This window comes from Fistularia commersonii, chromosome 16, assembly GCF_037954325.1.
Source record: "Fistularia commersonii isolate RoL2024-O1a breed Wild chromosome 16, RoL_Fcom_v1.0, whole genome shotgun sequence".
Classification (NCBI taxonomy): domain Eukaryota; kingdom Metazoa; phylum Chordata; class Actinopteri; order Syngnathiformes; family Fistulariidae; genus Fistularia; species Fistularia commersonii.
The window spans coordinates 2,162,759-2,179,640 of record NC_141299.1 but is presented as its reverse complement, the minus strand read 5'-3'; the positions used below and the strand labels follow the sequence as shown (position 1 = coordinate 2,179,640).

At 51.8% G+C, this 16,882-nt stretch overlaps 2 protein-coding genes across 2 annotated transcripts in view; both read right to left on the bottom strand.

Annotated features, from left to right (window-relative positions):
• syde2 (synapse defective 1, Rho GTPase, homolog 2 (C. elegans)) overlaps nucleotides 1-364 on the bottom strand; it is a 34,833-nt gene extending 34,469 nt beyond the window's left edge. The window contains exon 1 of the mRNA XM_086161450.1: nucleotides 1-364. Within this exon, the coding sequence (XP_086017576.1) occupies nucleotides 1-85 (85 nt within the window). The 5' untranslated portion in view covers nucleotides 86-364.
• Nucleotides 365-4,495: 4,131 nt separating this feature from the next.
• c16h1orf52 (chromosome 16 C1orf52 homolog) lies at nucleotides 4,496-6,520 on the bottom strand. The gene is made up of 3 exons (XM_086161572.1): nucleotides 6,078-6,520; nucleotides 4,932-5,142; nucleotides 4,496-4,841 (listed from the first exon to the last, which is right to left on the bottom strand). Exons 1-3 carry the CDS (start codon nucleotides 6,375-6,377, stop codon nucleotides 4,687-4,689), a joined length of 666 nt encoding a protein of 221 aa, XP_086017698.1. The 5' UTR covers nucleotides 6,378-6,520; the 3' UTR covers nucleotides 4,496-4,686.
• Between the last annotated feature and the right edge of the window lie 10,362 nt (nucleotides 6,521-16,882).

Genomic DNA, 16,882 nt, shown 5'->3' with positions numbered 1-16,882 from the left:
CTTGTCTCCCGCCGCCCGCCGCTCCTCTCCGGGTCTTCTTCCCGCGGAGCCTCGCCAGCAGGCTCCTCCGCAGAGGGTCGGCCATCCCCGCGCCGCCCCGCTCAGAGCGCGGCTCCCGCGGCGGCCGCGCTCTCCCAGCCCGCCGCCGTCGAAGCTCGCCGGCCGGAGGAGCCGCTCTCCATTCTCCGCCGCCGCCGCCGCCGCTCTGAGCCGCAGCCGCCCGAGCTGCGCGCACACACACGCACACACACACACGCACCCTGTTTCTCTCACACACACATTCTCTCTCTCTCACACCCCTCCTCTCTCTGTTTCTCTCTCTCCAACACACACACACACACTATCTCTCTCTATCTCTACCCTCCTCTTTCTCTCTCACACTTACGCACACACACTAACACTCTCTCTCCCCTCTTCTCTTTCTCTCACACACACACACACACACACTCTCTCTCTCTCACTCTAACTCACCCTCTCTCTCTCCCTCCCTCTCTTTCTCTCCTCCCCCTCTTCCTCTCTTTCTCCCCCCCATGTTTGCAGCAGACATAGTTGGCATATTTCCCCTTCCAGGACTCTGGACTTCCATCTTCAGTGACCAGGAGGACTCAGTGCCGAGGTGTCTGTCCTCCTCCCAAAGTCTGATGAATGGATGAATGTGGGGGTGTGTGGCCGAGGAGAAAGTGTGTGTTTTGAGTGCAGAAAAATACTCTGACAGCAGCTCCAGGGTTCACCTGTCCTTGACCATGGAGGTGGAGAGGGACCACACACACATCCTCTCATCTAAACATCTGGACGACCTCCTCTTGCGTTTGGACCGCGGGAGGAACCCGGAGAACCCTGAGGAACCCCACGCATACACGGGGAGAACTCGGAGCAGGAAGGCCCGAGGTGGGTGTCCAACCAGAGAGCTTCTCACTGTGCCGAGGATCCGGCGCTCTGGATCTTCTGGATCGGTCTGGATCTTCTCACAAACACGACCCAAAAATCTTCTCAGTCCTGCTTTCCCAGGGTTCTGGGGGCATTCGAAGTCAGGTTTTCACGGACGCGGCCCCATGTTTGCAGTCCTCCACCTCCTGCGCCACCAGCCTCCTCCTTCTCCTCCCCCTTCTCTTTTTACCTTCTCCTCCACCCCCAACCTCCTCCTCCTTCTCCCTCTCCTCCTCCTCCACCCCAGTTAAACTTGATAAGCATCTGTTGTTGCGCTGCAGGAGCCGTGGGCCCCGACGCCTCGGCCTGCCTGACGGGACCCTGCCTGGGCAGTTATTCACAGGTCAAAACCTGCAGGCTGCATAGCGTGTGTTTGTGTGCGAAGGGGAGGAGGTGGAGGTGGAGGTGCAGGAGCGACAAGCTGCAGGGCACGGCTGCCTCTCCGCTGACAAATCATGGCTATTAGTGCAATTTTCATGCTGCAAACGTCTGGCATTCCTGGGATGACTCTCCGGTCTGGAGGTTTGCTTCTTTGTTTTTTACTGCGTCTGTGTGAATCCAAGAGCAAAGGCGGCATCATGCTGGCACCATCACACACACACACACACATGAAAGGTCACTTGCAAAACCTTGCTCCACCAGAGGCTCATGAATTCTCTGTCACGTGAATGAGTAGTAATAAGTTGGTGATCGGACTGAATGTATCTTCTCATTCTCCCAACCCTGGCCGGTGTTATCTCCACCTCTGCGTGGCCCCTGCTGAGACCTCCACCTGCTCCACCTTCTCCAACCCCCCTCCACCTCCGCCTGTGCCCTTTGTGGAGGCCGAACATCTGCTTGGCTGGCCCCCATTCAGAGGCCTGACCGCTGAGTGTGTGAGAGGCAGAGCTGACCTGTGTGTGTGTGTGTGTGTGTGTGCGCTGGGCTGCAGGGCCTTGCAGCTGTTGGGTGTCCCCCCCTTTGTCTCCGGGCCGCCCCCTTCCCTCCGTCCCCGGACGCCCCGACCTTTCTGGGGCTGTAAATTAGCTGCGCGATGGCCGTCAGGCCGCCGTTGTTCGGGCCTAAAGCTTTACGTTCCGGAGAATCGCATTATTGTGGCGGCCGTTTCCTCGTATCGCCGACAAAGCTTCTCCCGAAGGAACACTGTGAATCTGTCACGGGCTTTATGGGGACAACTGTGTCCCGCTAAAGACGCCAGTCCATCGCTTGGTCTTTGGAGCAACATATTTAACGGCGTCGTCATAAAAAGTGATTTAGCCTGAAACGAGGAGCTAAGAGCGCACAAAGGCTATACCTCCAGCCCAGGATGAGAACCAGCAGCTTCACTCCCTGCTCTGCTTCATGTCCACCTTGACAAACAGATCGATTGATAGGTGGGGATGCCTTCAAATATATATCCTGTCCGTCCATCTATCTATCCATGGATCAATCCACCCATCCATCTTCCATCATTTCAAATGACTCGAGTAAAATGCATATGGATTCCCAGCTTGTGGCCCAAACCTAAAGGTGTGTGTAGACATTTCCCTTCCTCATCCCACCACACACACACACACACACACACACACACACACACACACACACACACACACTCATTTCCGACGCTGATGCTTTTGGCTCACCGCAAAACTGAAGAGCTATCAGACGTTTTCATTCCTCTTCCTTCAGCTGCAGGGAATCTTCAAATCTTTGCACTTAAGACCTTAAAACACTTTATAGCCTTGACTTTGACACTTTATAGTTTTATTTGTATTTCTTATTCTCCCCCCTTTTTTTATTATTATTTTTTTTACATACTGTTTATACAATTTCCTACTATTATTTATTATTGCTATGTTTTACTTGAGACTCTGGAACAACAAATTCCCTCAGGATTAATAAAGTTATTCTTATTTTTATTCTTAAAAGGAGATGCGGCTCCAGACAGCAGGGGCTCCGACCCCGTCCCGCTCGGCACCGGGCCGTAGCAACGCAAGAGATCTGAAATGGCCTCCGGACGTAGATGTTGTGCTTCGCTTGTGTTTCACACGATTTTGGAGATTGCCGCCGTGGAGAACGTCTGCTTCGGGGAGACGTGTAGCAAAGCTCCGGAGATAAGGCGACATCACAGACATGCAGGATCAAGCAGCCAGCTGGCCAGATGATCCACCGGACCCGGCGGCGAGAATAAAAACAAAGATGGAGTTCCCTCTCTCCCTCCCTCTCTCCCCAAAGCCGGCCTATCGCTTTGAGACCGAGTTTATCCAAGTCCACGGCATGAAATGAAATGCGGGATAAGATCATCCGCGTGTGACTCCGATAACGCCATTTGTCAAAGAGGCCGCAACTACGGAATGTTGTGTATCATCTGAAGACGACAACGGCGGCGGCGGCTGCAGAGCGTCGGCCGCGGGGCTCCCAGAAAGACGCAAAAGCCTTTTCTGAGAAATGACAGCGGCGGGAGTCTCTCTTTCACACTAATGGACATGACCTTGCCGGTCGCTGCCCCGGGAGATCGGCCCTTTCCTTGTAAATATGTCTGATAAAATCAGGCCGCCTCTGCCGCTGTGCAGGACCAGGTATGCGTTTCAGACAAGCGCGGACCCATACCTGGGAGCTGGAATTTTATCAGAAGCATATTTACCGCTATTTCATGTCAGCCGGCGATGACAGCGCGGCTCCAGGAATTCTTGTGATCATTATAGTGTTCACAAGTGGATCCTCTCTTGGTTTGCCTGAAAACTCATTATATTTCCTTCAGTGATCACAGATATTCAAAGAATGGATTTGGGATTTACGGAGCAACAAGAACAAAAAGCTGCCGACAAAAAACCACGGCGTCGGAATGAAAGCGGACTCAGAGAAGGAACATTTGCTTCTCCTAAAGTCATTTCAGCTTTCGTAGAACAAGCGACCGCAGAATCCAGAGAGCGGGGACAAACGCAGAAACAGGGAACCCCGATCTCGGTCCGGCGGAAGGAATCAAATTACCGCTATCCGTGAAGTCAGGAAACGCCACGTCTCTTTATCTGAAAAGCAGATATGGAAGAGTAATGTATTGATGGCGTGACGGTGTGCGAGGAGAACATTTCAGCAGCAGCAGCCTCTGGTTGTGTGCTTTAAATCGAACTGACTTGCAGGGCAAGAAAATAATACACCACATACACAAAGTGTGCCTGTGCTTCTCGACGGCGCCATCTAGCGGCGATAGGCATCAAACACAGGAATGCCACAGTGAGCCCATTGCGTCCTCTGCCTTTCCGCCTGGTTCTGACTCACATCGCCATCAGCTGGTGAGTCCTGACACTCTGCGCCTGGTTTGGGTTGTTCTCGAAAAACCGCCGCCTCAAACACGCGTTTACGAGATGAAGATAATAAAAAAAAAAAAAAAAATGGCCCGACACAAATCAACTCAACAGCTGGCGAGACGGTTGGATTTTTTTATAAGGAAGTAACAGTTAGCAATGTGTTTCAAAGCCCACTAAAGTGGGGAAAGAATCAATTTTATTTCTTTTGCTTTATTCTTTGTTTCCTCAGAGACTGGCCTCTTCAGTCTGAAAAGCCTCTGGGGGTTTCGTTCCCTCTTCCATTTTTCTTACTTTAGTTTCATGAATTTATGGTCTCGACCTGCAGCGGCCGCAGGATATCGTCTTACGTGTGAAAAAAACAAAACAAAAACAAACTAGAGCGACGGGTAAAAGCCCGCGGGCGGGATCAGGCTAAAGCTCAGATGTCCGAGGAGGTGATCCGAAGGCCGCGTCAGCCATCCGCACCCCGGATTCACTCCAGCTTTTGCCTGAGGATCCTTTTCTCCTCCTCCACAAAGCTCTTGTCCGAGGTGGCTTGTCCCAAGTCCCTCTTCCGCTTCTCCTTCTGCTGGAACGTCTCCACTCGCCGCTTCTTGGCCGACAGCTGTGGCTTCTTGTCTTCGTCGTCTAACCGGGGGATACAGCGGGGGGGTCGGAGTTAGGAGGCGCGGATGTAGGCGTACGGTAAGCGGGCGAGCGACACCTGTGTGAACCCACCTGAGTCAGACGGCTGCTCCTCCGTCGGGAGGAACCGGGCTTTGCCCGTGAAAGCGTGCGGGGCGTCTTCCCCGTTGTCTTCGTACACGCTGGACCACTTTATCGCCATGTCCATGCCCGGAGGAGGTCCCTTCTTCTTCTCCGGCTCTGGGGCATAGGTCTCCGGAGGAGGGACGGCGTTTGTCTTCCACGGCTTGAACTCCTTGGGGGGCTGCGGAGAAAGGCGGTATGAAGCTCGGAGAAGGACAAAACTCAGGTGGTTACATCTCTGGGCAGGACTTTGCGTCGTAATCTCAAAGGACCCGAAGTGTTCGTCCGGCGTGATCAAAAACGGACGGACTTTCTGCACCAGCTCGGAAAGGTAACCTGCCTGAAGAGCAGCTGGTCCAGATCTAGAGAGGACAGGAACCGCACTGGAACGGACAATCGGGACCGCAGAGAGAAACACGGCCGCTCAACTGCCTTCTACTCTCTGCAGACGCTAACACCTACACCACTGCAACTTGCGCACACCAAACTTTGCACTCTATTTTTGCTTTACATGTCTATCTGGATGTGAATTTCCCCTCATGCTTATTTTGTTGTATATATAGTCTCCCTGTTTATTGTGCTTAGCGTACTTGTTATTCACTGTCTGCTGATACAGGAGCGGTGTTTCCAGCATGAGCCAGCAGTGATGAACACATGAATCCTCACAACACCTCTTGTACTGCTTGTTTTTCTGCGACTGGATACCAGGCTTTCCTTGAGGATCAATACAGTAAGTACGTGTGTAGGTTGGTAGGTATATATCTATCGATGTCACACATCATGTTATGCATCAACGATAACACCTGCACACACCCTGTCATCACTATTTTTATGCTACTATTTCTGTAATGACCTCATCTTTCACTGACCACGTTCCTCATGTGGATCATCACCTGATGACTGAAATGGGCGTTGCACTTTGTACGCTTTAAGGTTTACAATATTCTAATCCAATCGTTGTTTACTTCACGTCCACAAACTGGGACACGAAGCCGATTCTGACGTGAGAATCGATCAGGCTAGTTAGCGGCTCTTTGCTAGCAGTCGGTTGTGCGCCGATCTCTGGGAAATGTAGTTTTTAGCTGGGCCCTTCTCAGACTTGCTAAAGCCGATTACCTCCTCGGGCGCTTTCACGGCCAGGCTGTCCCAGTCTATCTGCTTGTTGAGGGGGTTGTACAGAAAGGTGGGCTTGGAGACGGAGCTGAACAGCTCGTCGGGTCTGGGTAATGGACCTCCGCCGCCGGCCTCCGTCCTCCCCGGCTGTCCAGAAGCGGCTCCGCTTCCCGGCTCACCGGTGCCCGGCGCCTGGGTCCTCTTCCTCCGCTCCCCAGCCTCCTCGTCGGAGTCGCTGCTGTCGCTCAAATCGTCGTAACTCGAAAAGAAGCCCAAAGATCCCGAGTGCTTTTCGTCAGCCATTCTGTTAAAATTAGATATATTAAAAAATATATACAAATATATATATATTACAACGTGTCAACGATGAAAGAGCAAAACAAAAGCGATTAGCAAGAGGGGTAGCATTTGGTCGCTATCCTTGCTACAAACACTACTCCATTTTGAATCAGCCTCCAAAACAGCCGTAAACAAAAACGGTGTCGCAAATCATTGCCGTAAAGCAGTTTGATTTAAGGCGCAGGTCAATGGAACAAACAAAAAAGAAAAACATTCAAGAAACCACAGCGGGACTGGGTAGGAAAGAAACTAATTTAAACGCTTTTCCCTTGAATAAACTCCAAACGTGTCTCTAGAATTCTGACTTTTAAAAATACTTTAATTTTGTTTTTTTGTATTCATGTATGCTAAGAATAAGAATAAGAACAACTTTATTTATCACGAAGGAAATTGTTGTGCCAGAGTTACAAGAAAAATATAACAATAATAAATAATAGGAGAAAATTGTATAAACAGTAAAAAAGGGGAGAATAAGAAATACAAATAAACTATAAAGTGTCTCAAGTAACAAGTGAAAACTATGAAGTGTCTTAAGGTCTGAAGAACCAAGTGAAAAATAAGGAGTGCACAAGAGTATGAAAAATGATTGTGCAAGTATCTGTAATGAAATATTGCACAGTTATGAACATATATACAGAGAAATTATTGCAATTTACAGTAAGTGGGTGAGATTTTTTTTCCTTTTTTTTTTAAAGTTTAATGCTCATGTTGTGAATGAATTTTATCATGTGATATCATGTTCTGAATTTTATTAGACAATTCTTTTGTGAAACAATTGAAAAAAACAAAACAAAACACAGGTGTTGCTGTTTTTTCATCCCAATTCGTATTCAGACCCATTCTCCAAGCTACTCATGTGACCTTTACCTGAATGATTTTGTAAAATGTGTATTTGCAAATATGACCATTGCAGGGTTCGGTGAGCGTCCATAGCGCAAGGATTATACCCGTGTGATGTTAAAATGTCCGTCTGATGAGCAGTAGCTGTTGTTGGCCATAGCCATGCCACACAGGCCTGCAATACAGCTGATTGTTCCTGCCCAATTCCAGGAAAAAAAAACCCACCCCAAACCACAGCCACGAAATTCCCAGCAACCCCAAAATCACACAGAAAACAAGCATCAACATAATCCCTGACATACGTGGCTTGCTACGGTATGACTGAAAAGGCCCCCTGCCAAACAAATCCCACGCACCTCTGTTGTGGAGTTCATTCAACACTTGTGTTACTTGTGCAGCAAAATGCCTCTCCAGCCGAATTTACCCGCTAACACTGACGCGAAGGACCGAGACGCCCGTTTCGATTTTAGGCCTCGGTTGAAATGCTGTTTGTTAAACACCGGAACGTATTTTAAACACGGGTGATGGTGGGCCTTTCCCTCACACAAAGTCCGGAAGCAAACAGAACAAAGAAGTCACGCTCCCCTGATGGCTCTGATAAAAAAAAGGCCACCCGGGAGGACGCGGGTCCCGCCGCCCGAGGAGCTTTTGGAACCCCCAAACACACACGCTTTAAAATACTCCAAGAGAAAATAGCGGAACAGAAAATACTGAAAGAAGTGGATCCAAAAAAAGTCGTGCTGATGGTGCATCTGTACCTGTGCACCACTAGAGAGCAGCGTGGCTGTGCAAAAAGAGGCGCCAGGAGTCTTCTGGTGTTGTTGTAAAGCGAACGTCTCCAGCTTTTATCCCGTTTACATTACGGACGGCATCAGCACGCAGGACGAACCGTCGCTCTGACGGAATTGCCGTCGAGCGAGTAGAGCGACGTGCCTTCCTGTGCCTCCTCTACCTGGACGCCCCGGCCCCCCCGGACCAGGACGAGCGGAGTTATTAAAGTAAGCTAGACAGAGCGGGGCCAGGCGGTGCCCCTGCGCGGAGGTCAGATGTCTCCTCGAGTGACATGGAAACATAAATCCCCCAGATTTACTGCAAACTGTTACGTCCCTCCCCGCTTTTCCCCGGCTCGCTTTATTTCTCCTTCTGCTTGATAATAGCAATTCAGATGCTTCAAATAAAGAGGTTCGCCTTTGTGGGTGAGCCGCGGGTCAGTTGGGGATCAAGATTTACTGAAAGTCCAGTCCGAACAGATCCCGGGGTTGCGAGTGCATTTACAGGAAAATATTTGACTTCTTGCACCGTGGGACAGGAGCGTGCTTGTCTCCTTTGTCTCGGCACGGCCTTGTTTGTGATTGATTGTCCCGTTTCTTCTTCCCCTCTTTCTCCTGCAACGCAAAACCGACGGCGGCGGCTGCAAACCCGGCTCTAGCCAGACGGAGCGGAGGACACGTTCCAAAGTGTGCTGCAGCTGAGAGCGTGATACAGCCGCGGGCTCGGACGCACTTTAGGTTTAAAGATGTTTTGAAGGCGCACGGGGGACACGGCCGACGCCGAAACCGCAGAAGTTGTGACAGACAGAACATATTTCATGTCGTAACAACTCCCGGTTATTCCCGGTTGTGTTTTTACACCGATCATCCTTCTTTACCGCTCGTTAATGACAACGTGTCAAGTTTCTGGGCGAGCGAGAGGGCTGACGCTCGCTTTCTCGTCTCGCGCCGGTCCGGACTCGAAGCGAAAGCGCATTAATTTTCCCGACGGTTGTCTGGAGAGCGATGCACGCTAGCGTTTCTCCAGCGGCCGGCCTGAAGCCTGATCAAAGGAGGCAGTCACCGTATTATGTAAGTCCCTTCCAGAAAATCCCGGCTCGACTTAATAAATGTGATGAATGTGTTTAAATTGTAGGAGCTCCGCTACCAGGAGGTGCACTTCAACCTTCTGTCCTTGCTGCTCAGCTCCATTTCAGGAAGCTTGCTAATCCATCACTTGTCATCTGCTGTAATAATCTGTCTTTGGACCAGAGACCTGTTCTGACATCATTTCACTTTCCCCCCCCGGAACAAAGAGACGGCAGGTCGGACTCGCGGTGGGAAGGACGCGATGAAAACAAGTCGTTATCTTTTCAGCTTTTCGTCGCGCCGATGGCCATCTAGGTTTATTTTTTCCCGTTACCCGCCGACGTTCGCGCCGATAACGGTGTCGAGAAACCGAGGCCGCATTCCCCGAGGGTTGTCTCAGGGCTCTTGATTGGCTTTGGAAACTTTTTTCCCTTTAATTTTGTGTGTTTTCTTAATTCGGGAGGAAGCGTCGCGGATCTTGTCTTAATCACGGTGTGCCTCTCGCTGGCCGGTTTCCCGGAAACGCGCTGGAAGTGGGGGATAATCCATTCCAGGTTGTGCATTATGTCATGTTCTTGAGGGCTTAGTTACGGGCCATTTGAAATCCATACAGTGTGCATACGCCAGATCTCACAGTCACCCTGCCCGGCTTGGTAAAACGGTCTTTTCCTTTGGTTTCCTTCCCCTAAATTTTCAGAGAGCCTGACCATCTCGTGAGAAATTCCCCATGGAGGTGTGAAACCGCACCTCTCGGCATGTCTATGTAATCTAACCATTCATAATTCCTCCTCATTTTTTCCATTCGTCCCTACTGTAAATTTGACGCTTTTAGCTGCAAGCGCGGGCTCGTACGTTCGTCTTTTTACGGCGGGGTCCGCTCATGCAAAACCACTTTGCATTTTGCATCGAATGCCCCGGCAGCCGTGCGTCCGATGGCGGCGGGCGCTCTACGCGCGTCCTCTGTGTTTACTTTCAATCTCGGGCGACCCTCGTGATCTTTTCATCTGAAGCGGAAAGAAGAATCATTGTTTAGCTGTTTTTTTTCTTACAGAGAATTAAACTCACAGTCCCCTAGGCGTGCACCTGGAGAAAATAGAGGATCGCTCGGTAATATGTGCTCGTAAAGCGCGGGGAAAAGTGTCATCATTCCCGCATCGAGCGGTTGTGACACGTTCCTCGTATTCTATAGCGGCCTGTTTTTACACGCTCCTAACAGATGTAGGGCGTTAAAGAAGTTGTGATCCACCTGGGCCTGCCTGGCAGGGGCTCAGCTGCTAGAGCGGGCGTCCCTTCCCGCCCTCCTGCCAGCACATCTCCCGACGTGAGCGGAGACCCACCCGTCCTCGGAGAGCACGTCGAGATGTATTTTCAACCTTTTTGGCAAACATTTCGGACTCGTTTGACTCCAGAGGCAGATAGTTATGAATACGGGTGTGTTGTGAATCAAACCGTGGTTGTGGAATCTTACCGGCGTTTTATCGGTGGTGGTTAACCGAAACGCAATGAGCGTGAAGTAAATGATGTAACGGTGTCATAGGCTGTGGGCCTCAGCAGCGCTTTCACCGCAACATAAATGAATGCTTCATGTAATCCGTTACAGATAGTTTCATCCGATTGTTCCCTCTTGGGGAGGAAGACGCAGATGATTTTGTCGAACGACTGACTCCGCGGGCCGCCGCTCCGTTTGATTTACCGTCCCTGCGAGGTGACAGAGACGGGAAGTGAGAGGAACGTCATCGGGATACAAGTGTGTGGGCTCCAGAGACGGGATCTGTCCTAGAAAGCGCTCGCCGGCGGCAATAAATCCATTCATTGCAGATATCTGACATGAACGTTGTCAAAGACCGACTGTGACAGATGTTACGCTCCAAAGCGTGGAAGTGAGAACACGGTAAGCACTCCCAGCTCCGCTCGGCGAGACGGCCCGCTCCCGTCCCCAGCCGTTGCGGTTTCTTTTGAGTATTTCCTCCGCCGTCCAGACTCCTGTGTACATGGATGAAGACCCCTCATTCTCCTGAGGAGAGTGCTTGTCTGAATGAGGGCAGTGTGAATGAGTCTGGAGTCAAGAAAGCAAAGCGTTGCGGTCGGGTTGACGCTCCCCACCTGTGTTTTCCCGGCCGCCGAGCACTTGACCCGAGGCGACCGTTTTTGACTCATTATACGGGCCGGAGGCGGCGTTTGCCCCGCGGCCCCCCCGAGGGGCAGGAATGGGACCCCGGCGGACGGAGAGAAGGAGCGCGAGCCAGACGGGGAGGAGGGGCGGGTGGAGATCTGGGTCGAGAGGACAGTTTGTGAGCGATCTGAAGTTAATCATCCTCATCACGTGTTCTGATGAGGAGGCAGCACACTTGACCCCTCGCCTTTCCCCCCCACGCTCGGAGTCGGACCGCTGAGCGCTGAACCCGCCCGTGCCGACACCTTTGGAAGTCATATACCGAGACTGTGTGAGTGGCATCTCGTCATCCCCTCTCGCCGGGCTTCTAAGGAGGACTGTCAGCGGGGATAAATGTTCTCGGTATGAGGTCGCCACAGGCCCGTCGGGGGCTTTTTGTCTCCGTGTTCCTTTTAAAACCCGTAAAAAGAAATGCTAAATATTAGTCTCAGGTCATTAAAGTCTAGCGGGGTTTCACAACTTGTCAACTCAAACATTGTTTTTTTTTTTTTCTTTTTGTTTCCATAGTTCAGTTCCAATTTGAAATCTGATTGCGCGACATTTGGGATTTTCCGTTTTCCCCGATCCGCTCTAACGCGGTATCGTCCGCCCGTTCTCCAGCGGACATCGATACCTCTTTAAACCCCCAGCTAAAACCACTTGTTCATTGGAACAGCGATTAACTCAACATGTTGTGTTTTTTTTTTTTTCACCGAAAAAAAAAGAAATAACTAGACGAGTGCCCCCCGAAGCCCCGGCCTTGGCGAGCGTTGTCATTTTCCATTAGTCAGAAGACAGACTAAGAAGGGACCCCGAGGCAAGCAATAAATGGAGGCAGTCTTGTGGATGAGCGCGGAGGCTGCCTGCACAACAGGCCGGTCATTGCGGGGAGACGCTTCCCGGCCTGCATGTTCTGCACATGCCACAGAAGAATGCTTTGAGCCGCTGCCAGCAGAATGTGACTGCGCCGCTGCTTAATTCAAGCTGACCCTTCACGTTTGACTACTGATCATGTTTACAAGAAGAATACGGGGGTGTGCGTTTGTGCTCGCGGGCAGCCGGCTGATGCCGCGCACCGTCCTTTCAAATCGTGACGTGGACCGACCGGACCTTACGTCCCCCCCGCTAGCCCTGTTTCACACGCTGTTTTTTTTTTTTTTTTTTTCCAAGGGTGCTTAATTCCGGGAGGTCCTGGAGCTCCTGCCGGGAATCTCACCGACGCTGTTGTGAACGAGCAGGGCGTCAAAATAAAGAGTGCAATATTTACCGCTGCAGACGGAGTGCGCTATGTGTCATCCACCCTGCGGCCGGCGGAGGGCGGGACCGTTAGACCGTGCACTCCGAAGCCACCTCGGTATTGTTCTCTCGCTCTCACCGGGGTCAATCGAGAACGGACGGAAGTGGGGCTTCGGCAAGAGCCGAGGAGTTCCCTCGGCCCAAACAATCTCCCGTCCCATGCAACTCGGACGCTTATCTGCGCTTGACACTGGATCCTATTCGCCCGTTCGTTCATTTGCTAACCACTCCCTCTGGGGCGACCAGGGGGGGTTCAGTGTCTTGCCACCCTTCTCCCGAGGGTTTCCCATGGAGGCTCTAAAACGGTAGCGTCACAGATGTGGTCCGTCCAGGTGCGAGAGGAAGCCTCTCCTGCCGATGTCGTCTTTAAACGATTCACACTCAACGTGATGCGCGCAAACGTGATTTTAAGATTCGTTCACGTTGGGTGACGTTTCGGGGAAAAATTTCAGCCGGGCGGTCGGCTCGGCTTCTCGGGGAGTTTGCGCACGGCCGGACGAAGCCCGCTGGAAGGGCCGGGGCTCGGAGTGGCTCTGGAAAAATATATTACCTCGAGTAACCCGAGTGGAAGCAAAACTCATTAGCCGCGGCGTCGGGTCCGCCGCCACTCCTTCTCCTGCTGTAGGTCCGCTGTGTGACGGGGCGTGTGGGAAGTGGAATGGGGGCACATTTCACACCTCGGGGGCAGCTCGGCGGGGGGTTGCGGCCGTCTGGAAGAGCTTGGCGCACCTGGCCGAGGAGCCGGGTCTCCCGGGCTTCGCGGATCAAGCGGGTAATCCCTGCTTCATCTTGACATCCACTTTCTTCTCCTCCTCCTCCTAAGCCTTCTCCTCCTTGGGGTCCTCGCCGTGTTTACATCGCCGTCTCCCCAGAGGCTTCCTCCGCCTTCACAACCGTTTGCAAAAAAAGCGCGATCCTCCTGCGCTCCAACTACCTGTTTTCCCCCGATGCCCACGGTGAACCCTGGAGGCCTGGCTGTGGGATTTTCTGACTCATTAGCTCTGCTCAGTCAAGTGAAGCGGCCCGCAGATTCCTTCCAGCCAAGTTCATCGGCGCGGCCGGCGGCTCAGAGTGCGCGGTGATCGGAGCGAGGGGGCTCCAGCCGGCGGACCCCGCCGGGACTTTGTTTAGTGTGAAATGAGATGAGGAGGAGGAGGAGCGAGGGAGCGCGGTCGATGAAGATGGATTGCTAATCAAGTTAGCAAGCGGGTGTTGCTGCGGAGGGGCGGCGCCACGCCCTAACGCAGTGCAGCGTATTTAACGCAGCTTAGCAGCGTAGTTACAGGAGTGTTAACGCCTGTCAGTTATACGGTTGCTCATCGTGGCCGCAGGTGTCCGTTTGACCCTGCCTCTGCTTTTTCAGACGGTGTCCCGTTGACCCGGACTCTTGGAAGAAATCTGACTTTCGCGGAGCCAACACCGCAAGACGGGGAAGGCCTTTTTCACGCCGGCGTTCTCCAAAGGTCCAACGCTGACCTTCACCGTTAAGAGGACGACGGTCGATCTCATCATGTGCTCATTTGGACTCCGGGGTTATTTTTCCTCTGCAAATCTGACCAAGAAAGGGCTTAAACCTGGCGGGGTTAATTGTTCGGGAGTAAAACATCTTCTTTGCGCTATTGACTTTTAAAGAGACGCTAATTCATCGTGGGCTTCGGACGGTTCTCGACCTGCTGCGGATTCAAACCCCGACCGCCCGCAACTCGACATTATTGGCTCACAATCAAATAATAAACCTTTTTTTTTTTTTGGTTCATCGTTTCCAAAAGGGAAAGATGCACGCGGCATCTGGGAAAGACGTTTCATCCCAACCATGTTTTTTTGAATTCTATTAATTTTTTTAGTTCCCTGAAGAGGCTCGGCATAAGTTTTATAGCTATAAGTTTTGTAGCTCTGGTTCTGATCACGGGCAGGGCTGTAACGTAAGTCCATATGTCCTCCAAATGAGCACCACGGGCTCAACCACCTCTGCTGAGAGCCCCACATTTAACATCGATTCCACTGTACGCAAAAGGGAGCGTAAAAACATTTATCTCCGCCGCTCAGAGGGTCGCAACAACCGTTCACGCGTCTGGACGGCGCAGGGTCTCCAGCGAACCTCCGGCATCTGTTTGGACTGTGGAAGGAACCTGAGGAACCCAACGCAGACATGTGGAGACTCCACAGAGAAAGGTCCAAGCAGAGACCTCCTGGCTTGATGGAAAATGCTTAAACAGGTTTCCGATTCCTCCGTTTACATCTGGAACGATTATAGTAGTTTGTTTTTGGAAAACAAGAGTTTCGACATTAATGCTGGTGTCACAGACACAACACGTTCGGGGGGGGGGGGTGTTAGGTGCTTCGGCTTTCTGGATGTTTCACAACTGCGCCAGATGTTTCAACCGCGTCGCTTTGCTCAATTTGTCTTTCGCAGATCAGCTTCTCTGAGAAGGCGACGCAGCCGTGGAGGCCGCGGTTAGGAGACCCCTCCGTCGCGTCACCAGAGTGACATCCGCTGTGGACCTCCTGGGGGGGGCGTCACAACACCCGACGCCTGACGCAAAACCTCCGCTGCACCGAGAAGGTGTCATTTTGGGGTTATCCGGGTTTGGTTGGGCTGGTAAATGTCGTTCATGAGGTTATTTGGACTCTGGCAGTGGCTGCAGCTCACGGAGTGCCAGATGTGGGCGAGGAGGAGGGTTTTTTCCTCTGCGGAGGAAAAGCAGGAGGGTTTGTGACCCCAAGGCCTCATGCAAGCTCAATCCACGGCTGTCTGAGGAAGAAACACTCACATCCTCCCCAGGAAGATACATCTTACAGCACACACACACACACACACACACACACACACAAACAACAACAAAACGTTTAAGGGGGTGGGTGGGCTGGTTCCAGTGAACTGCAGCCAAACTAGTCTCCAAAAAAGGGCAAGAATCCCTTTGGTTTTGAAAAACAATTGATATTCTTTCACAGAAACACACACACACACACACACACACACACACACACACACACACACACACACACACTGTAGAAGAATTAAGGAGGGGATGAAGAGCAGGAGAGGAGGCCAGATGTTTGAGGATGAGGATATCTTCTCCTTTTTCTTCTTCTTCTTCTTCTTTTTCTTCTTCTTCTTGTCCTTTGGGCTCCTCCCTTCAGGAGTCACAGCCAATCACCTGCCTCCAACAAACCATCTCTCACACCAACTACCTTCATGTCCTCCTCCATCCTCCTCTCAGGTCTTCCTCCAGACCTCCTGCACGGCAGCTCCAACCTCAGCATCCTTGTACCCGAATCTTCTCCATCCCTCCTCTGTCCATGTTAGAACCATCTCGGTCCAGAACATCTACCATCTCTGCTGCCTCCAGCTTGCCTCCCGTCTTCCCTTCAGTGTCTCCAAAGCTTGGAACCCGGCTGCTCAGAGAGCCGCAGCCCCGTTGAGATGGCCTTGAGAGATCCTTGTCTAAAAGTAAGAGCGGCGGCTCCACCACGAAGACGTGCTCGGCTCTTGGACGCCACGCCGGAGAGAAGATGGTGACTCCATCTTCTGGCTTTCACGGAGGAGGTGCAATCCTGGCGGCGGGCTGGCTGCGGACGGTACGCCCCGGATAATGTCGGGTTCCGCTGGCGCCACAGGAAACTCATTTAACAAGAAGTGATTCACAGATCTAGATCTTCCATTGTTGTTGTCGGTGTGTTTAAAGTCCACCATCACCTCCTTGGTCTTGGAGATGTTGCATGATTGTTGTTTTGGATCTGACGTGTGTGAGAGTTCGGGTTGGAAGGCTCACACACATGCGCGGCATAATAATTTGTCGGTTATTAAATGTATCAGAAGCCATGATATGAATTACATATTTAGCCTGGTAAACGTCAAAGAGGTCCTCTGAAGACCTTTTCGGGTCCGGTCCAATCACCCGAGAAGCTCTGTACGCCTCCATCTTCTCACCGATGATGGTAGAAATGCTTCTGGATGGAAGTGTGCGCTCTGGCCGGCGGAGCGGAGCGGGATCCGGTTTCAGCGCTCTCCTCCGAGAGACGCCGGTTCGCTTTATTACATAATGTAATCACAGCTGACAGGATCCCCCGTCCGGGCTAATTTGGTGTTTGGGTTTCCATCGAGACCTCAGTCCACCAGAGCCTGTCAGCTCAAAACAGTCTGGAGGTCATGTTGACGGTGCCTGCGAGGCTATCTCCGAGCGTCTAGACGGCCCGGACACATCTTGGACTCCAGGTTGACACCGGCGTGTTTTTTCCAGTGGTCTCCCTGTTTGTTAGCCATGAAGATGAAGTCGAAGAAGAACCGCCGTTTGTTTATAACTGGTTTATACCTGAGCGCAGTCGCCATGTGTTCCAGACTC

Coding starts and splice junctions, on each gene's coding strand:
- c16h1orf52 (XM_086161572.1), bottom strand. CDS start 6,377: ATGGCTGACGAAAAGCACTCGGGATCTTTGGGCTTCTTTTCGAGTTAC. Junction 5,143..6,077: donor CCGTGAAAGCGCCCGAGGAG/GTAATCGGCTTT, acceptor CTTTCTCCGCAG/CCCCCCAAGGAGTTCAAGCC. Junction 4,842..4,931: donor GGAGCAGCCGTCTGACTCAG/GTGGGTTCACAC, acceptor TCCCCCGGTTAG/ACGACGAAGACAAGAAGCCA.